Consider the following 21,366-nt stretch of genomic DNA (forward strand, 5'->3'; position numbering starts at 1 on the left):
CTTACAGTTTGGTAATATTTTTAAAGTTCTATTTTTAAATGCTTAAAATCTTTGTATAAGTAACTAGAAATATTTCCCAATGCTCTTGAGTGTAATTTTACACTTTTTGGTAAAATCGAAAGCTATAACTAAAGCAGCATATATATTTGTATCTCTCTATTACCCTCCCTGCTTCAGTCCAAATGAGAGAGTGTATGTGTGTGAGTTTGGGAGGGTTTCATCCAACTCTTTAAAGCTTTTATGAGTTGACCTTTATTGGTGGTTTCCTGTCTTCTGACCACAAAGAGAAATTCATTCTACTCCCCACCTTACAGAGAAGTGCATCCTTGGTGCTGTGAGGTGGGGAGTAGAATGAATTTCTCAGTTAACACCAAACAATGAAAAGGAGGAGGGGGGGGGGTTAAAGAAGTTTTCTGCTTTCATTCATTCTTTCAACCAAAACATGAATTAAGAAAATATCCTCATTTTTACAAGAAGGCCCATTATTAGTACAAAGCACAAGCTTGTTTACCACAAGGCCATCTCTCCCTTCCCATTATGATAGCATGATTTCTCCCCTCCCCATTTTGATACCTTCCCCAATTAGCTGGCTTTTTCATCTTATCAGCTATTTTCTTGAGATTCACATCATCTTCTTGGCATGATACCAGCTTCTTTTGTACATCAATACAACACAACACTAAAGCAGAGCTTGAACTGCTGCTTATTTTGCAAGTCTCAGACAAAACTTCAGGAGATTTGCCCTCCCATGCCTGCATCCTTACACTAACAAGCAATATATTAGGAAACATGAGACAAGTGCGTATTTGCTGGGTTTGGCAGCGGCACTGCTATCTTCTCAGTAAACTCATGTGAAAAATACTACAAAGGCTCAAGGAAGAGCTATCACTGCTTGTAGAAAACTGGAAAGTGAACTTTCTGAATTATTACTAATGCATTTTTTTGCATTTTTAATATAAAAATACCAAATAGAGAACAATTCTTAGACAGTCAAGCCATAATCCCCTCCAATGGAATTTGATTATTTTGATATACAAATATTGCTGTTATATTAGAAGGGAGGCAAAATATGACCTTTGAGGCAAAGCCGCCATTTAAACAATTATTCACGACAGGAAACCTCATCCTACCTTTTCAGTCTTTGCAGAGCCCAGAGATTGGGCAAGAATTGCAAAGTGTTCTGCATTATCCACATTTCACAACTGAAAATATCTCCCACCAAACATGGCAGAGCTTCACAGCTACTACCGTCTTTTTCGGTAGCTTACTTAATTACCGTAAATATTGTGTCACCTCTAAAATACTGATCAAAAGAGACTTGCCTCATCACAAAGAGGCAAGACCACACACCTAGAATGGGCAAGTCAAGAAACAAAACAAAAAGCCCTTAAAGTAATGGGTCAATTTTAAAAAGACACACCAAAATAAAATGAGATAAAATACACTCAGCCAAGTTAGGTTCAACCAGGACAACCATTCTTCTCAAAAATAATTACCTGGAAGATTATTTTGTGAGGGGGAGGGGGAAAGAGAAAGGGAGAACTAGTTATTGTCCCCATTACTTCTTCAGTGGCACAACTACTGTGATGAATACAGATATTGGTGCTCTGCACTCACCACAGCTAGACCTCTACAGCCCACAGGACCACAGGGTCTGATGCCAAGAAAATCAAAAAGCTGTCATTCCTTGATCACTACTGGATACATTTTTTAAAAAAGCTTCTCCCCACCCCCCAAAAAAGCTGTCAATCCCTGAATCGGAGGTTAGTTGACCCAGTTTTTGTCTCGTCCCCTCAAAAGGAGATGAGGAAAAGGAGGTGAGCTTTTAGCACTTTGTTTTCATATCATTTCTATTTTGGCAACATCTTGGGAGCTTCTTTGTCCAGCGGCGACATTGCACAAATGAGAGCTCAAGCTCACCATCTCAATGGGATTTGCTTACGGACTGAAAGGATCCCTCTCACCCATTTTGCATTCCTCTTCAGTCTGGCCCAGTGGTGGACACAGATCCCTGTGCTGTCTCGCCTGCCATATTGGCTTCTTCCCGAAGAGGAGATTCCTCCTCAGCCTGCCCTCTTGACGTAACGGTGGTCTCTGGGGAGATGCTGTGCGGCCCCTCCAGAGGCATGCAGCCAGGGTGATTCTTGCGAAAGTGCTGGTTGAGGATGGCCTGGAAGGGGAAACTCTTCCCGCAGACATGGCAGTGAAAGGGTTTGTTTCCCGTGTGTTTGCGGATATGGTACTCCAACTGATCCTTGCGAGTATACTTCTTGCCGCACATACGGCAAACAAAGGGCGTGATGCCCATGTGGAGCCGCATGTGACGGTCCAGGCTGCCCTTCTGATTGAAGGATTTGGCGCAATAGATGCAAGTGAGACGTGGGTTGTAGCGAAACCACCTCTCAGATACTTCCTGTTCACGGAGATATTCAACATAGCCACTCACTCCAACTATAGCAGACTCCTCCACCTAGAGAGAAATATTACAGACAAGCAGTAAAGATAAGGAGCTAGTTTGTATGTGGAAAAAGGATCATTTTTCTCTTCTCAAGAGATGGCTATGTTTATTTGGACCTAAAGATAACAAGAGTGCTTGTGTGGTGTGGGGGCTACAGCGTGGGGCTTAAAGCTAGGAAAACCCATATTCAAATTCCCTCTCAGGGCCAAAATACATGCGACTCAGGCAAGTACAGTTGTGTCTTCCCCTGCCTGCCCCATTACTATCTATTTACTTTATGAGATTGATATGCACTGCTTAGTTAAAATATTTAGGTGGTTTACATAAAACAGTACAAGGCATTAATTAAAAATAGCTATAAGAACAAACAATCAATATATAGATAAAATCAACAAATTTTGAAAATAAATGTATATCATTTGTTCCTTTCCTATCTCTCAAGCCCTCGTTATTTGCAGAGATAACAAATCTTTTTCTCGAAGGCAACAATGGGGTTATAGAAGAGATAGGTTGTTCCCATTCTTAGACCAAAACAGCTGGGGGCCCAAGGTTGAGAAACACTGATCTATATGAACAAGGTCATAGGTAGCCCCATGTAGAGCATATAGCTGTAGTCCAAGAGGGACTACAGCAATATGCTCTACATGGGGCTACCTTCGAAGGTGACTTGGAAACTACAATTAATTCCGAATGCGGCTGCCAGACTGCTGACTGGGAGAGGCTGCCAAGACAATATAACACTGGTCCTAAAAGACCTACATTGGCTCCCAATACATTTCTGAGCACAATTCAAAGTCTTGGTGTTGACCTTTAAAGCCCTTAACGCAGTGATGGCCAAACGTGGCCATCCAGCTGTTTTGGGACTACAACTCCCATCATCCCTAGCTAACAGTCAGAGATGGTAAGAGATGATGGGAATTCTAGTCCCAAAACAGCTGGAGGGCCAAGTTTGGCCATCACTGCCTTAACGGCTTCAGCCCTGTATACCTGAAGGAGCGTCTCTGCCCCCATTGTTCAGCCTGGGCACTGAGGTTTAGCTCTGAGGGCCTTCTGATGGGACCCTCATTGTGAGCACTGAAGTTAAAGGGAACCAGGCAGAGGGCGTTCTTGGTAGTGGTGCCAACCCTGCGGAATGCCCTCCCATCAGATGTTGAGAAGATAAAGAACCACACAATTTTTAGAAGACATCTGAAGGCAGCCCTGTATAGGGAAGTTTTTAATGTTTGATTATGCTTTTATATTTGTTGGAAGCAGCCCAGAGCGGCTGAGCCAACCCAGTCAGTTGGGAGGGGTATAACAACAAACAACAATAACAACAACAAACATTAGCACACTATTTGAAAACCTCTTACAATGTGAAGGCAGCCTTGGGACTGTAATTCCACAAGAAAGGTGGAATGGTATGTGGAATAACTAACCAACCAACAGGAGTCTATGTTAGTATACCACTGGCATTTGACTCCGGGAAAAATGCATTACATAAACAACACTGCCACTAATGTGTTGGAGGGGATGTGTAACACCAACATTCTGTCTTCCACCTATGGTTGCAAAACTACAAACAGAAGTTCTTCCACAGGACTCCCGCTGATGAGGTTTGCCAGCTGAATCCAGATTTATATTAATATATATTATGCATAAGTACAGTAGATGCAGCTGCAATAATGGCATTAATTTCTTCCATTGTTTCTTCCATCTCCATTTTATTCCTATTTTATAGCCATCTTCTTCTGTAATTTTCTAGATTCATGGATAGTGCTATACAAACAGGAACTCAATAAAATGTAGTATTCATCATTTCTTTGCTTTATGAGTCTACTGAGCACACTTTGTACTTTTAGTGCAGGATTCCTTCTCTGATTCCCCCACTTAATTCTTTTATATAATAATTTTTATAAAGTGTTCTGTTTTACAATTTCAAATAAACATTTCATAAACTTTAAAATATCCAGTGACTTCCCTTCTTCTCTTTCCATGGTTCATTCTACATATCATACATTCCTGCATATTTTACTATGACCATTCAAATTTGTTTTTCACTTTTACATACATCAAAAATTATTTACTCTGTTGAATTTATCTTAATGGTGCCAGCATTTTCAGCTATATACAATTATTTTCCATATATTCAATAAATGTTTTCCAGTCTTTAAACGTATGTTCTTGCTCTCTTATTCTATATGTTAAATCTGCAAGTTGTGCATATTCTGTCAACTTAAATTGTCAATCCTCTTTAGTTGGGACCTCACTCACTTTCCATTTTGGGGCTAACAAAACACGGGCTGCAGTTTTTGCATACATAAATAACCTTTTCTGACACCTGGGAATTTCAGTCTGGGTTATACCCTACTTTTGGGCGAAAGTAATTTTGAACATTTTTTTTACATGTCCACCGCATGTGGAGGAAGGTTCCCTCCACTTCTTTACACTTCCAACTTATCTGATTCTGTTTTATAAATCTAAGCCAACCTAGATTTCAATAATGAAATAGGTCTGTAGTTTTTGGTCTTTGTTAAGTCACTATCTTGTTTGGGATCAAAGTAATGAAAGCATATTTCCATGAAACAGGAATTAGTCCAATCACCAAAATTCTATTCATGGTTTCCTTGAGTAGTTCTACAAGTGCATCCTGAAACTTTTTATAATAAATTGCAGTAAGTCCATCTGGCCTCGGTGCTTTTCCCATCTTCATTCTATTTATACCCTTTGCAGTTCCAATAATGATATGGGCGCATTCAGACATTGCCGATTTTCCTTGGATACTTGGGGTATGCTACAGTCACTTAAATAAGAGTCAATTTTTTCAAAGTCCTCCTTCTCACAACGGTATAGTAAAGTATAAAATTTTCAAATGCTTTCCTTATCTCTTTTGGGCTAAAGTAAAGGTAAAGGGACCCCTGACCATTAGGTCCAGTCGCAAACGACTCTGGGGTTGTGGCCCTCATCTCGCTCTATAGGCCGAGGGAGCCGGCGTTTGTCCACAGACAGCTTCCAGGTCATGTGGCCAGCATAACTAAGCCGCTTCTGGCGAACCAGAGCAGCGCACGGAAACACCATTTACCTTCCCATCGGAGCGGTACCTATTTATCTACTTGCACTTGACGTGCTTTTGAAATGCTAGGTTGGGAGGAGCAGGGACCGAACAACAGGAACTCACCCCGTCTTGGGGATTCAAACTGCCGACCTTCTGATCAGCAAGCCCTAGGCTCTGTGGTTTAACCCACAGTGCCACCCGTGTCCCTCTTTTGGGCTAGTCAAATGCTTATCCTCCTCTACAATATTATTTGTTGTCTTATTCTTCCTATCTTTTTTTAAGTTGCCATGCTAGCAGTTTACCAGGTTTGTTACCAAATTCAAAAGTTTTCTGTTTCATTAATTTAATTTACATCTCAATCTCTTGATTAACTATCTTCGGAAATTGTGCTTGCAGGAGTTTAATTGCTTGACATATATCTTTATCCTTTGGTTTTGCAATTAACTCCTTCTCCTTATTCAATATCTCCTGCTTCTCCCCACCCCGCTTTTTTTGAAAAACATTTTGCTGCATTAAAAAACCTCTCATCACTGAGTTACTGGCACCCCACACTACGCTTAAATCTGTTTCTTTATTTAGGTTGAGGTAAATAAATTCTTGTAGGGAGCTCCCCCACTTTATTCTTGATCTCTTTTGCTGAATTTTTAACCTCCCCATTGTGTCATGTCTTTCAGACTGTATGCTTTCAAGAAGGGTGCTGTATGTCCATCCTCCAGCCCTCCACTACAAAGTGCCTGTCTATAGACAATCTATATCAGGCGTGGCCAAACTTGGCCCTCCAGATGTTTTGGGACTACAACTCCTGTCATCCCAGGTCAGGGATGATGGGAATTGTAGTCCCAAAACATGCCTGATCTATATGAATGATTACAGTAGTAAAGCCCAAGTTAGGGATACCTACCTGGGAACTGGGTTGCTTGGGTTCATCCACCCGCCATGGAGATTCACTTTTTGACCTGTACCGCTCATTTACAGTAACCACACTACCAGAAGGGCTAAATCTGCAAATGGAAATAGAGATAGTTGGGCAATATTTTGATACTTTGAACAAAGACATGGGAAGCATCAGAACTTCTGCTCGATAATATTAGTCAATAACATTAGGAGTGGGGCAACTGGGACTGAACAAAATGTGAAAAGTGTGTGTGTGTGTGTGTGTGTGTATACTAACATTGATTTGGCAGCAATGACATCTTTTAAGGCAGCCCAGCAACTTAGAGATGGACTGAAGAGCAGCTTAGCTTCTTGGGGAAAGGAAATTTGTTAGGGTGAGAAAAGAGGATGAACAGTGTCAGAGGCCTATTCACGCATGCAGAAGTTCAGACAGTGGATCTTATAAGGCATATTTCTGTCCAAGCCAGAAATATTCCTCAAACTTCAATTTATGGAACATTATAGACTGGGGAGTGTGCTTGCCATCAAGTGATGGCTGGTTCCACCTAACAAGTGATACCCAGCTTCCCCAAGAGCCTTTGTAAGGAGCAGCTGCCAAAAGAACTTTAAGGGGGTTTCTGAACATTTGAGTTCATGTTTGGGGGATGCGGGTGGTGCTGTGGTTTAAACCACAGAGCCTAGGGCTTGCTGATCAGAAGGTTGGAGGTTCGAATCCCTGCAACAGGGTGAGATCCCGTTGTTCGGTCCCTGCTCCTGCCAACCTAGCAGTTCGAAAGCATGTCAAAGTGCAAGTAGGTAAATAGGTACCACTCCGGCGGGAAGGTAAACGGTGTTTCTGTGCGCTGCTCTGGTTTGCCAGAAGCGGCTTAGTCATGCTGGCCACATGCATGACTGTACGCTGGCTCCCTCAGCCAGTAAAGCAAGATGAGTGCCGCAACCCCAGAGTCGTCCATGACTGGACCTAACAGCCAGGGGTCCCTTTACCCTTTACCTTGGGGAAATGAGTTGTTAGGTATTAACATAGCTGCCAAGTTTTCCCTTTTCTCGTGAGGAAGCCTATTCAGCATAAGGGAAAATCCCTTAAAAAAAGGGATAACTTGGCAGCTATGGGTATTAATGCCAGTAGCCTGGGAGCTACTTTGGGATCCTGCTAGCTGACCTATTGCTAAACTTAATATTTGTTTATTTTTGACATATTTTGTTAATTGTTGACTTGTTAGTTTTATGTTGAAGAGACATTAGCTTTATTATTTATTATGGTTATTGTGCTACTGCATTTTACAGCTTATTTTTTGTAAACTGCTTTGAGCACATTTGTATTTGTAGAAAATGCAGTATATAAATAAAATCACTACAACTATGAGTAAGCTTTTCACAACTAGTTGATGTACTTTCTACCATTTATAAGCAGCAGCACTCCCATCTGTCAAAGAAATAAGAATAATTTAACATGGCATTACCTTTGTTTTACATACTGCTATGCCTGATGCATGAGCCTGTGACCACCTCCTCAACAAGAAGAGCCATAAATGCTCTCTCAGTACTAATATTTCTTTTTCAAGTAGCAACATTATGCCAACAAAAAGGGTCAACTCAGTCACCCTGCTAAACCACAGTATAGAAACTTAATTATGGAAAATTCACCATGAGGTCTGAATAGACAAACCATGTTTTGAAGATCATGGCTTGGTGTGATGACCACATGGACATGTCATAGTTACAGCCATTGCTCTGCCTTCAGAGGTCATTGTACCTAGAGATGGGAGAACTGGGAAAATGTAAAAAAGAAAGCAGGCAAGCAGCTTGAATCTGTTCAGAATGGACTGGGATGATGGCTGAAATAAACCAAAGAGGTGTTGTGTTCTCAATGACTGATTCACAACTATGGAATTCCTCTCCCTTAGTGATCTATGCCAGCCTTGTGCAACCTTTTTGACTAGGATTAAGGGGGCCAAGGTTTCCAGCATATTTTATGTTTTGAAGCTGTTCAAGTGTGTTCTGGATGCAAGTGCTACAAAAATTACTGTTTTCATCTCTTGAGCCTTCAGGATGTGGCAGCCTTTATACAAGTTAAATGGTAAAGTGGAATTAGCCATTAGTTTAGATAAAATACAGTGAAAAGATAAATACCAGTGCTTGGGGGGGGCAGGCAGATATGAGACTACTAGAAAACACAGTAAACTTGGTGTAGAAGGTATTAAACTCATACCACAGAAACCACTTCTGAGAAAGGGTTAGTGATCTTGTGTATGTTAGGGACTTTTCTATAAATTTCTAATATGAAGATATGCCCTTCACAGCTTCTGATCCCCCTCCCCTGTTACAAAAGCTGAGCAGACCTCTGCCTGGGGAAGATAAAGTCCCACTCTAGAACTTATGTGAAATAATAGAATATTGACTGTCCAGATCACGATTTATGCACTTTCTGCTGTTAATCCTCTACAAACTGCAACTTTCATATGTCCTTTTAATCATGCCCCATCTTCTATGACTTTTTTTTAGACAGCAAGCTCTAAACCAGGCATCCCCAAATTTCGGCCCTCCAGATGTTTTCGACTACAATCCCCATCATCCCTGACCACTGGTCCTGTTAGCTAGGGATCATGGGAGTTGTAGGCGAAAACATCTGGAGGGCCACAGTTTGGGGATGCCTGCTCTAAACACTGGGAATGATGGTGCTTGTAGATTTTGTACAATGCCCAGAACACTCTTGGAAGCAAATCAGTTTTTAACAACAGAAAGTCTCACCTGTCAATCTCTGTGCTGGTTGGCCTGGCCACTTTTGCTCCTGATGAGCCTAATGTGTAACTTTCCTGTCCCATTGATCCATGGCCTGTGGTATCAATCACCATGGCAGTGACCTCCTCAGCACTGCTCCCATCTTCTCCAGATGGCTGATTTTCTGTCCCCAGCCACTCCTCCAGGTTCTCCGTTTTGATTCGTACTGCTCCGAGAACTTTGACGTCATCGTCCCCCTGCCCACCATGGTCTGCCACTCCCGTCTCCACATACCACTGACCTGCCCTATTAATCCTCAGTATGGGCTCCCTGCTCTCCACATCTGAGCTCTGCTCAATTATCTGAGGGCTTGTAGACTCCTCAGGAGGACTAAGTTCCCGAATGTCCAGCACAGTGCTGACCTGGCCCATGCGGCTTCCTTTTGGGGTGCTGTGGTGTGGACTCACAGAGCGATTCAGAGATGGGGAAGCCCGGTGAGATTCTGGAGGCCGTTCTTGATGCTTGGCCCTTGTTTGGCTCAATTCTGCTTCAACGCCAGCTACATTAATTTTGAAATGAATGCCCTCCAAGATCTGTGTGCACTTGTCTATAACATGTTGCATCTGCAGGAAACTGGCTGCAGTCAGGTAGCTTATGATATCAGCCAACTGGAGGCATATCCGGCCCGTGTAGCAAAAAGAGAGGAGTTGCTCAAAAACAGTGGGATTTTTGATGACAGAGATGGAAACCGTACTCATCTCGTTGAGCGACATGTGGTCCCGGAAGTAAGGTGAACTGGCAGCCAGTACTACTTTGTGTGCCCTGAATGCTTGGCCCTGCACATTGACTATAATATCACATAGCCGGCCCTGCATGCGCAGCTGGTTGAGGTGGCTCAGGACAGAATTGCTGAAGTCAGGAATCTCCAGCTGAATGTTCCCACTTTTCTCCATGTCGGCTCCAGTTGCAGGTGGAGCAACCCTAACAACAACAAAATGGCACCACAAGAAGCATTAGAAAATATTTCTGTTTATGCCTGCTTCTCATACTACACAAGGAAGACAAGAGTGTCCATAAATAGTTCTCAGGCAATGAATTTGCACACACTTTCAGATATGATTGTGATTCACAAGAGGATAAAATATAAGTTCTTTTAAAGAATGCATTGCTCAGAATGAGTTGCTTAACACAACCATATTTAGAGGGGTTGAGAACAGAAGAAAAGCAGTCTAGGTTGGCCTCCATTGTACATAACATGACACATAGTCTAAGCCAGGGGTCAGCAACCTTTTTCAGCCGTGGGCCACCATCCCTCAGGCCATGTGGTGGGCCGGACTATATTTTGGGGGGAATAAATGAACAAATTCCTATGCCCCACAAATAACCCAGAGATGCATTTTAAATAAAAGGACACATTCTACTCGTGTAAAAACACCAGGCGGGTCCCACAAATAACCTTGAGATGCATTTTAAATAAAAGGACACATTCTACTCATGTAAAAACAGCTGATTCCCGGACTGTCTGTGGGCTGGATTGAGAAGGCGACTGGGCCGCATCCGGCCCACGGGCCTTAGGTTGCTTACCCCTGGTCTAAACTTTCTCCCTCGGGTATTCATCTTAATAATAACTACCATAAAGAACAGCATCAGTTAACAATAAGAGAAGAAATAAGTGTTTTGAAGCCTTCTGAAAGTTGTAGTAATAAATGTTTGGGACCAATTTACAAAGTGCTCAAAGGGCAAATAATGAACTTATGCACTATTTTTAGAGATACCAACACAGCTTTGGACTTCTGCCATTCTTTCTGTTGCTAAAAACAGATTTCTGATTGGAAGGTCACAGAGACCACACAAAAGCAACTATGGCAGAATGATTAGGAAAACACATCTTAACTACACAGAGGAATCAGCATACCATGCTTTAGGACAGGCATGGTCAAATTTGGCCCTCCAGCTGTTTTGGGACTACAATTCCCATCATCCCTGACCACTGGTGCTGTTAGCTAGGGGTGATGGGAGTTGTAGTCCCAAAACAGCTGGAGGGCCAAGTTTGGCCATGTCTGCTTTAGGAGCATCAATGATCTGAAATCACACCCTGTGTTACAGCTGGGGTTTTCCGTATCTACTTAACTGGATAGATCTGCTGCTGCCTATACTAATGAATGAAAACAGATGCTTCCTGAAACAGTATCCCAGAGAGCAGGTAGTGGGGTGGGTTTGGGGTTCACTTCCAAGTGATGCAAAGATTTATAGATCTGGAAGCAGCTTCTGCTAATAGAGCATTGTGGGTATGACAGCAAGCACTAGACGATGGGCTGTAACAACTAGGGGCTCATTCATTTGCTGCTTTTGACAGGGTATGCCATCTATCCTCCTGCTTTGTGATAACAGTACCCTACCACAATAGTATTGTGAATAAAAGTACTATTTTTTTCAGACTGGGAACTCATCTTAAATTTTCAGGAGACCCACTTTTAGTCTACGGTATATGTTTGTTTTTCTCCTTTTCTGTATATGGAGAGTAGAGACAAAGATAGCCAGGCTGCTACACTGTCAACTGAAACGGAATATGGCAGATTTGGCTTATAAGAGCAGGGTTATGAAAAGAAAATCTGCATCCATTTAAATTCCTTCTTCTATGCAATGATTAAACACAGAAAACACACCTTTTGAGGTGGGAGAGGTTGTGAAGTCATTCATATTGTACAGGGGTGTCCACTCCAGTTGAAGACCAATGAATCTGGCTGACGTGGGATACTCAAAAGGTGGTTAATTCTGAACGATGCTGCCCAAACGTAAGGGGCAGATATTATTTTGGATCCCATATCTTCTATCTATAGTCTTTGTAACTGAGCCTTTAGACATTCATAATTTAAGGTGATAACAAATGCTTTAGCATTTCATTCTTTGGGGTTTTTTCTCATTTGCTGTGTTTTTGTTTAATCTATCACTTCGATCACACTCCTTGCAGGCAAGGAATTTCCTTGGGAGTTTCAGAGCATGCATTGGATAAAAAACAAGATTGGATAATACTAATCTAGAGAGTCCACCTTAGGTAAATGATTGGACACCACTGCTCCAAAATACATTTAAATGGGCACAAAATTCAACATTATTTGCATACTCCCTGCACAGACTATCCCTTTCTTGTATGAACTAAGAAATAAAGAAGGGAAGCAATAGAAAATATACCCCAAATAATTAGAATGGAATAAAGTATAGTTGTACCAAGAAAACAACAGCAATCTTTAATAGGATACAATAGCTAGGAGATACAATCGCAACACAGTAGCAATGACAGTTTTAATGACCGTGGTCCTCTGCTTCTGCGTTCATGCTTCACCCCTCCCGTTCCTTGTCACAAATGCCCTCACCCACACAAGAAGCGCAGCACCCTTTGCAGGACCTTTCAGCATGCCAAAGCCCTCAACACGCGAAAACATTAAAAAGCAGCTAGGTAAAGATGAGGGGCAATTAAAAACAATGAGTCGAGAGAGACCGAAATCAATGAATATTGACATTCCTTCCCTGGTTGGAGGCGGTGGAATAAGAATTAAAAAAGAAAAGAAAAAAAAAGATGGGGGGGGGGGTCGCACGACCTTTTAGCCAGAAACAGTTCAAGGGAGGAGCAAACTGAGTTGCTAGGAGACAGGGGAGGACTACGAATTGGGGTCCGGAAGGAAAGCCCCCCTCATTCCAGGAGCAGTTTAGGCCATCCCACGGGGGGCCCTTTTTAGGGTCCACCTGAGAGGCGTAGGGGGGCGTTGGGGGGAAGAAAAGAGAGGCTGCAGCTCTCCAGACCTCCTTCCCTTTCCCGAGGGGACCGAAATATACCGTCTACGTACCTCCAGGGGTGGGGGGTGGGGGTGGGACGAGCCCGAACACCCTTCCGGAAGCGAAACCCCCCCAGACAGGCAACGACCCGGAAGAACATCCCCCCTTCCCCGACGTTTATTCTGATTGACTAGCTTTCCTCCTGCCCCGGAGAAAACGGGCTTCTTGTCAGGTAGCCACGCCCAGAGGCGCGAGCCCGCCATGGGGAGGGGGGGGGTCCGAGGGAGGTGTCTCGTGACCCCCAGCGCTACGGCTTCCGCGAGCGATTGGTGGGGGAACTTTGGGAGGTGCGAAGGAGTTTTCTTCTTGGCCCCTGGGGGCGGGGTCATGCAAATAAAGCCCCGTGCCCTCACGTGATCCCAGGGAGGAAGGGCCTTGCGTGCGTATATAAAGAGAGCGGCCGCACGTTGCTCCCTCTTTTCCAGCCAGGTCTCCATTGCTTGCGGTCTGCTGTGCTTTGCGGACCATGGTGAGTGTTCGGGTTTGTTCGCTTTTCTTTCTTTCTCAGCCAGTTCCACTGGATTTTATGGTGGACGCAGATTGCTTAGGAAGTGCTGTTACCCGTGGATGGCTTGGGGTGGGGCTGGATGGAGGCGGATGGCGGCGTCTGCCCGCTTCCCCCATGGCTGTTCGGGCCTTGCGAGCCAATGGCGCCTGTGCGGCGCGCGGCCTCCTTCCCCTCGTTTCCAGAACGGCCCTCCGCTATCGGATTAGGAGGAGGAAAGGGCTATCTAAATACTAATTTTAAAAGGTCTATAAATGGTGGCATTTGTCTACCGGGGAAAACAGACGAGCGAGGCCCTTATTAGGAGTAGTAAACGAAATGCAGAGCCTTTGGAGGGAATGAAATCTGCAGAGCCTTTGGAGGGAATGAAGTCGCAGGGCGGTGTTGGGGTGGTAGAAACGGTAAATCTTAAGGAGACTTGGGGGGGGGGGCAGATCGAGGCTTTTAACGTAGTTCTGGCAAAAAGGATATTGCAGCTCGGAAATAGTTGGGGAATTGTCTATTTCTTGCATTTATATCCTTCCTTAGTCCCCATCCTGGAGCTCAAGGCCGCGTGCATAGTAACCCCCCCTGCCAATTTAATGCCCACAACAACCTTGTGAAGCAGGCTAGACTGAGGGGGAGTGACTGGCCCAAGATCGCCGAGCGAGTTTCTGGCAGAGGGCCTAGTCTGCCCCTCTAACCACTGCACCACACTGGTTCCTCTATACCTAGCATTAAAATTCAGTGAATGGAGCCGCCAGCCCTTGCAGGCTAGTAATTCTCCTGCCCCAAGTATATTTTCTAGACTAATAACTTGGACAGTTGATTTAGAAGAGCTCACTGGGGAGTCCTTATTTGGAGTGTGGTAGTGGAAACCGTTGTAGCAAGTCAAGTCTTCTCACAAAAGTAAAATGAGCTGCACCAAAGGTAGCACATGTAATCTTTAAAAAAAAGTAATTTCCTGATTAAGATTAGCTTTCCTTCACTGTACCTGCACGTGATGATAAATGATGTTGGTAGGGACATCTGAGAGCATGATGAGTACCAACATCTCTGAGCAGGATTAGGGCCTGGGTATATTCAATGAGGCATTTTAAAATAGCCCCGCTAGTGCAAATTCAGATATTCCGATATTGCAGGTTAATTTATGATAGCTCTAATGTGCCTCACTGAATATTGCAGGCCAGGTTTTAGCTTTGCATAGTTTACAAGAGCCCTACAGTGTTTGCCACATATACTAAAAACCCATTTTGCATAATGTGAGTTTGTTTGAAGCTGAGAGTGGTTACTATTGCGCTGCTGCTGTAGCCCTGTATTTCTTAGATTTCTGTGTTGCATGTTGGGCTGAAATACTAGGTTGTTTTTAAAAGCATTTTAACTTCTGAGAGAGGTCTAACATAATTTTTTTGTGTGTTTATAGGCTCAGAAGGTGAAGATGATACTATTTGCAGAGGTAACATTTTCTGTTTTGGATTATAAGAAAACTGTTCAGGCTGTTTCAGAATGCAATACAAAGCTAGCTTAAATGAGAGCTTACTTTGTGCCACAATGATGACACTTATTTGCTACTCTTGATTAGAATGATGAGAATGCTCAACCACCTAAAATTGAAACTGAGGCACTGAACATCTTTTTAAGGGGTAGCTAAATTGTCCTTAAAGGTTTTGTAACATTTGCTGTTTTCTTTACAGGCTTTTAGAAATGGTTTGGTACTTCCAGAAGGAAGATGTTTGGGTAAGTGTCTGACAGAAAATCAAGTAATCGGTACCTGATGAGCAAGATGTCTGGATGTGCACTCCCAGAATACAATTGATATTCATAGAATAGAGCATTGAAGCAATGTGCAAAAGCCTCTATCAGCTTTTCCTGTTAGTTTTATTGTATATAGTAGGTTTAAAGGGCAGAATCTTAAATTGAGCTAGCTAGTAGCATTAAATGCAGCTTTGGTTTCACCATTGAAGGATGTGTGTGATGACAGCATAGTTCAGCAGATAATCTGTGATGAATGCTGATGTCTTTCGCTCCTATCTGATGCATCCTCATTATTTTGACGGTACTATCATTGGTAGTTTGTTTCTGTACAACATTCTTTGCTTGCCAAGGAGATGGTCATTTTATAATATGCCTATTTACTACTTGGAAAAATGACATGGAACTTTTTTTAGCTCAAGGCATATTATCTAGTTAAAAACTTCATAGATGTCTACTGAGGCAACCAGTCAAACAAGTTAATGCCATTAACAGCGTGATGGTGTTTGGCAAAAGAGAATTTTGACTATTTAAGGTCATAAGTTGTAACAGAATTAAAATTTTCTTGCAGGGTCTGCATTTGCATTGTATGCTGCAATATGGTTGCTTCCATACTATAAATTTCAGTCCAGTTCCCTAGCATGGCCGAACAGGTATGTTTAATGGAAAAAATTGAATGTATAGTTATGGCAGAAAGGGAACTTTTAGCATTGGCAGGGCACTTCTCATGAACAATGGCAGTAACTCACAGCATGCTTAGGCTGCCCAAAAGTTTTCTGTTTCTCCCCACTCCATTATATTACCAAGCACACTTATGCTGTAATGGGTCAGATAATAACAATCTTTGAACTTCTTAAACTACTTGTAACACACTTAAACATCTTGTATTAAATCACATCTTAAATCTCAGTTCTGCATGAATTGCAGCAATAAAGAGAGACTGGAGATTTCAGTGAGAAATGAGAATTTTCCAGCAGTCTTTCCTTTTTTAAATAGTGTTGAGATTTGTTGGGTGGTTTGTGTCCTCTCCTGCCTTTGTTCTCCAGAGGCTACAAAGCATCCATTCTATGTAGTTGCCAATGCTGTAGTCATTAGGTTATATGTATACGTTAAATCTGCTGTATATGATGCTGAATCAGGTCGCTGATCCAAATGATGATAATTGAATCAATACTGATACAGTGGTTCATTGTAGTTTTAAAAAGGAGTGAAGCTGGGTTCAAGACTAAAATCACTTATCACTTTTATAGGCCTCCGTAATGCAGCTGTATTGAGACGAGTTCTGAAGCAAAAGGTGAGTTAGTTACTGGGAGGTGATTTGTCAGTAAGTCCAACCTCATTGTATTACTTGTTGAGCAGTGTGATAAAACTTGCTTAGAGAGGCCATGAAGTTCTTCAAGAATTAGTCCAATGCTATTGGGACTATACTTTAGAAATGTGGGTCCCATTTATTCCTAGCACAACTATAAATAAATACTGCTCATGCAGCCTGCCTAGGAGGTGCCAAAGCATCTTAGGTATAACATTGAACAGAGTCTTCTAGTTATATCAGTGAAGGTGAATTTGATAATGTGCAGTACCATTCTTCGGTTTGCCTATTGCTTTGATGTGTAATGCAAGCAGCCTGTGTGACTTTTAGCATTGACAGGGCACTTCTCATGAACAATGGCAGTAACTCACAGCATGCTTAGGCTGCCCAAATGTTTTCTGTTTCTCCCCACTCCATTATATTATTACCAAGCATACTTATGCTGTAATGGGTCAGATAATAGTAGTCTTTGAACTTGTTAAAATACTTGTAACACACTTAAACATCCTGTATTAAATCACATCTTAAATCTCAGTTCTGCATGAATTGCAGCAATAAAGAGAGACTGGAGATTTCAGTAGCCTTTAGTGTCTGGTCCACTGCTTGTTGAACCTTTATTTAAAGGGTGAACTTATCGTTGTATTGATCCAAAGTATTTCTTATCCATGAAATGAGAATTTTCCAACAGTCTTTCCTTTTTTAAATAGTGTTGAGATTTGTTGGGTGGTTTGTGTCCTCTCCTGCCTTTGTTCTCCAGAGGCTACAAAGCATCCATTCTATGTAGTTGCCAATGCTGTAGTCATTAGGTTATATGTATACGTTAAATCTGCTGTATATGATGCTGAATCAGGTCGCTGATCCAAATGAGGATAATTGAATCAACACTGATACAGTGGTTCATTGTAGTTTTAAAAAGGAGTGAAGCTGGGTTCAAGACTAAAATCACTTATCACTTTTATAGGCCTCCGTAATGCAGCTGTATTGAGACGAGTTCTGAAGCAAAAAAGGTGAGTTAGTTACTGGGAGGTGATTTGTCAGTAAGTCCAACCTCACTGTAATACTTGTTGAGCAGTATGATAAAACTTGCTTAGAGAGGCCATGAAGTTCAAGAATTAGTCCAATGCTATTGGACTATACAGTGGTAACTCTACTTACGAATGGAGCTCCGTCTGCCATCTTGGATGCGGTTCAGATAGGATTTTTTTCTACTTACGAATTTTTAGATAGGGTTGCTTCTACTTGCGAATTTTTTCTCCCAATGCATTCCTATGGGATTCGACTTACAATTTTTTTCGACTTACAAATGTGTGTTCGGAACGCATTAAATTCGTAAGTAGAGGTACCACTGTACTTTAGAAATGTGGGTCCCATTCCTAGCGCAACTGCTTATGCAGCCTGCCTAGGAGGTGCCAAAGCATCTTGGGTATAACATTGAACAGTGTCTTCGAGTTATATCAGTGAAGGTTAATTTGATAATGTGCAGTACCATTCTTTGGTTTGCCTATTGCTTTGATGTGTAATGCAAGAAGCCTGTGTGATGAGAAGCCAATGAAGCTGACTTAAATAATGGAGGTTTATAATTAGCTCTACCTGACTTGGGCATCTGCTTGCATTTTCCTGTTTAGCAGCTAGCTTTCTCTGGGCTGTCTCAAAGAAAACTTTCTTTCTAGGTCATAAGGCGACTTTGGGGATCTCCTTAGAGTTACATTCCTGATAATGGTAAGTTACTATAGTAGGACATCTACCTGATGAAATTTGTTCAGTATTGCAGTAACAGCAGCAAATGTTATGGAAAGATCAAGCAATAATGTGGGGATTAGTATGGGCTGCTTGTCAACAATTCCCTGTTCAATCTTCCAGATAGGATGGTAATAAGGATTTAATTCAAGCCATTTTAAATTGTTTATATAACTTAAGGCTTGCTCAATACTAGACCACACATGTAACCAGTGATGATAAAAGATTCCGCCAAATGACTGCTCATGAAATTAACAACATACCGTTCTATACTGAGGTTACATTGTTCTGTGGTCACTAGTTAGGAAACTTATGGAAATGCAGATTACTTTCTAGTTTCACTAGATATATATTTGGTTCTGGCCAACACAGTTCTGCTTAACTTTGGTCAGTTCCCTGTGGGAAGGTGTTACTAATCCAGTATTAAAGCAAAAGTCACCAAAGTAACTGGAGTTTTAACGTTTTCCAGAGCCAAGAAAAGCTGGTTCCCTGTAATAAGATCCTCTGTTGCAACTTAATTAACAAATGTTTCTTTCTCTTTAAAGTTGAGGAGTCTCCAGTTTTGAGTTATCTACTGAAAGAGGTTAGTAAATGACTTACAGTTTTGAAATCAGACCCGATAGGCTTAGGTTTGTGTTCTGCTTTGGGGGGGAGGGACTATAGTGCAGGAGAGGGCACCTCACTGCATGCAGAAGGTTCCAGGTACAGTTCCTGGTGTCCAGCTTATAGGAGACTGGAAAGCTGCTGATAATTGAAGTACTAGGTTAGATGGCTCAATGGGCTGAGTTCATACAAGGCAGCTTTTGTATTTTGCGTTTCTCATTCCTTTTGAAATACACACCACAAATTAAGTCAGGCTCTGCTTGGAAAAAGCCAATGATGTTTTAAGAGTAGTGGACAGAAGATATTTCTGACAATTGTGCACTGAGGCTTTTTTTTGGAGGGGGGGTGGACAATGTAGTTGAGCAGAGACATGCCAGTGGTGCTTGGCGTGTCCATAGTACCATGACTTACCTAAGGCTGTCTTGTACTCTCTACAAAGACCTGAGGAACGAGATCACCCCACTCGTACTGACCTTCCCAGGGCGCACAACCACTGCCACAGTGTCCTATCAGACTAAACTGAGCAGATAACAACAAAGCTTGCTAGGTTCTTAGCAGGGGCAATCAGAATAAGGGCCACTATCTAACTGTTGATTCAGGACCATAAACTGTGATTTTATACTGAATTTCCTTCTGTGTATATTGTAATGTTTTATTGTTATGGCCATTGGCTATTGCGAATTAAGTTTCTATCTACCTACCTAAGACTGAACTTTTGAATCAAATAAGTTTCTACTGCGGTGGGAATGTGCACTTCTTAATAGACATCTCCTTCGTGTAAGAGTACACTCAAAAACTTGGGTTGGCTCACAATGAGAACTTTGTGTTTGGTCCGATATATACACTAATGTTTAAACTATGGCAAATATTATTTTTAGACACAGTGGAAACCGATGGAGAGGAGCGGCCTGAGCTTCACAATACACTGGTAAGCTATAAAACATGACATGCCACGTCTGCAGTGAGATGTATCACTGTTAAGAACCCTTTCATGGCCCACCCAATGCCAACGGTATAAATCAAGTGTAAATGATAGAGGTGGTAGGAAACTCCAAGCCGTTGACCAGGGCCCAACTAAGTGTTAATCAAATACTGCATTGGCTGAGTTTTTTGCTCAAGTGAGTAAGAAATAATTGTCTGCTACTGTGGAGCGCTCTCTCACACTCTCACACACACACACGGTATGTACTGTTGATGATGAAATTGTAAAAAACAATGGGAATCTCTCTGAAAAGAAGTGATGAGAATTTGCACTGAAACAGTACAGAAATGGTGCTACTATTTAGTGCATTGCTGCTTGGGTACACATAAAATATAACTTTTATTACAGATTAAACGGGAATGTCCTGGAAGAACTCTGTCTGTGTGAAGCAAGTGCTACACGCTCTGGATTGGGGGGGAAAGAAACAACATTTTAAGTTGGTAAGCATGCATTGGTTGTGTTAGAAATATATATTCAAAAATTGATCCTAAATGAGGTAGTAAAATTGGTCCTAAATGAATGGTAAGAATGAGCAGATACAGTGATGATAACATAGTTCAGCAGATTGAACTGTGGTGAAGAACTGCAACTGTCTTTCGCTCCTATCTGATGTATCTAGCTTCAGACCACAATTATAAAAGTCAATTTTTTGGCCTTCACTTGTAAAACTTGAAATGTAACTCAACACAGCATACTTCTGGGGAGTTAGATTCCTGCAATGAAGAAATTGTTAATTGGAAAGTCCATCCGCAGAACGGGTTGATTCAGAAGCTTGTGCAACTTGATTATTCCCAATCATTTAGTGATTTTGTCCATTGTGTTAAAGATATATTCATTACCCTTTTATATTTACCTCTTTCAAATGTAGGTGGTGAACATCTTGAACTAACAGTTGTATGTGAAAGGTAGGTATCTATCTTGCGTATCAAATGCTATATGGTGATGTGGGAATGGATATATGATGATAAACATAACCTTGAACTCTCTCTCTGACTACATGATGGAAAATATCAAGGTCTGATCTGTTCATTTGCTGGCATATGCAGCTGTTCTACGTGGAATGCACTGGCCTGACACCCTTTCTTCTTCATTCTAGATGCGAAGTTGCAGCCTTACCCAGAAGACATTCAACTTAGAATAGTGGAAGAACCTGAATGTAAATTCTGTGACATCTGGATATTTATTACAAGCTTTGGTTGCAATAGATGCCATCTCTAGATAGGAGTAGCATAACCACAACTGGCACTGAGGAAGCAATTGTCAGGTTCAGCGGTCGTCCTCTTCACATTAACATGCAGACACGTCTTGTTCTCTTATAGCTTTTATTATGTCTTCAAACAGTATTTCAAAATAAGTTCTTAACTTTTAACTATCAATCCTCAGAATCCCAGGGGAAACTGAAAAGCAAAGTCAGACAGTGGTGGTAATTTGGACTTTGTGGATGTCTATCTTGTTTGGACATAGGGTGGCTTATTGTAAACTGGCTTGTATTCCTTTGAAGAGTGGCATATGCATATAATCAATAAAGGATTTATTCTAACCTCAGAACTGCCCTCAGCTT

The 21,366-nt window shown here is 41.9% G+C and overlaps 1 protein-coding gene, 1 long non-coding RNA gene and 9 other non-coding genes across 13 annotated transcripts; 10 read left to right on the forward strand and 1 right to left on the reverse strand.

Annotated features, from left to right (window-relative positions):
- Positions 1-923: 923 nt before the first annotated feature.
- ZBTB37 (zinc finger and BTB domain containing 37) lies at positions 924-13,170 on the reverse strand. Of its 2 annotated transcripts, none has more exons than XM_035122417.3 (4): positions 12,950-13,170; positions 9,135-10,085; positions 6,394-6,493; positions 924-2,470 (listed from the first exon to the last, which is right to left on the reverse strand). In XM_035122417.3, the coding sequence occupies exons 1-4, from the start codon at positions 13,036-13,038 to the stop codon at positions 1,982-1,984; spliced, it is 1,629 nt and encodes a 542-aa protein (XP_034978308.1). In that variant the 5' UTR covers positions 13,039-13,170; the 3' UTR covers positions 924-1,981. The 2 variants fall into 2 exon arrangements, with proteins under 2 accessions (XP_034978308.1, XP_034978309.1); XM_035122418.3 differs by having other exon boundaries at positions 11,771-12,984.
- Positions 13,171-13,368: 198 nt separating this feature from the next.
- On the forward strand, positions 13,369-21,350 carry LOC118088591 (uncharacterized). Of its 2 annotated transcripts, XR_004693033.3 has the most exons (12): positions 13,369-13,407; positions 14,846-14,878; positions 15,117-15,159; positions 15,746-15,827; positions 16,425-16,468; positions 17,445-17,490; positions 18,154-18,202; positions 18,766-18,803; positions 19,702-19,751; positions 20,154-20,245; positions 20,674-20,710; positions 20,902-21,350. It is a non-coding gene; the product is annotated as an uncharacterized LOC118088591 (long non-coding RNA). The 2 variants fall into 2 exon arrangements; XR_015951226.1 differs by lacking the exon at positions 16,425-16,468.
- On the forward strand, positions 14,412-14,491 carry LOC118089604 (small nucleolar RNA SNORD74). Its single transcript, XR_004693157.1, has one exon. It is a non-coding gene; the product is annotated as a small nucleolar RNA SNORD74 (small nucleolar RNA).
- On the forward strand, positions 14,967-15,046 carry LOC118089593 (small nucleolar RNA SNORD24). Its single transcript, XR_004693147.1, has one exon. It is a non-coding gene; the product is annotated as a small nucleolar RNA SNORD24 (small nucleolar RNA).
- LOC118089607 (small nucleolar RNA snR60/Z15/Z230/Z193/J17) lies at positions 15,385-15,465 on the forward strand. The gene has a single exon (XR_004693160.1). It is a non-coding gene; the product is annotated as a small nucleolar RNA snR60/Z15/Z230/Z193/J17 (small nucleolar RNA).
- On the forward strand, positions 18,013-18,079 carry LOC118089605 (small nucleolar RNA SNORD44). Its single transcript, XR_004693158.1, has one exon. It is a non-coding gene; the product is annotated as a small nucleolar RNA SNORD44 (small nucleolar RNA).
- Positions 18,428-18,500, forward strand: LOC118089603 (small nucleolar RNA SNORD47). The gene has a single exon (XR_004693156.1). It is a non-coding gene; the product is annotated as a small nucleolar RNA SNORD47 (small nucleolar RNA).
- Positions 19,092-19,152, forward strand: LOC118089618 (small nucleolar RNA SNORD75). The gene has a single exon (XR_004693169.1). It is a non-coding gene; the product is annotated as a small nucleolar RNA SNORD75 (small nucleolar RNA).
- LOC118089595 (small nucleolar RNA SNORD79) lies at positions 20,010-20,087 on the forward strand. The gene has a single exon (XR_004693149.1). It is a non-coding gene; the product is annotated as a small nucleolar RNA SNORD79 (small nucleolar RNA).
- On the forward strand, positions 20,339-20,423 carry LOC118089606 (small nucleolar RNA snR60/Z15/Z230/Z193/J17). The gene has a single exon (XR_004693159.1). It is a non-coding gene; the product is annotated as a small nucleolar RNA snR60/Z15/Z230/Z193/J17 (small nucleolar RNA).
- On the forward strand, positions 20,756-20,835 carry LOC118089594 (small nucleolar RNA SNORD81). The gene has a single exon (XR_004693148.1). It is a non-coding gene; the product is annotated as a small nucleolar RNA SNORD81 (small nucleolar RNA).
- Positions 21,351-21,366: the final 16 nt, after the last annotated feature.

Source organism: Zootoca vivipara, chromosome 7 (assembly GCF_965207765.1).
Source record: "Zootoca vivipara chromosome 7, rZooViv2.hap1.1, whole genome shotgun sequence".
Classification (NCBI taxonomy): Eukaryota; Metazoa; Chordata; class Lepidosauria; order Squamata; family Lacertidae; genus Zootoca; species Zootoca vivipara.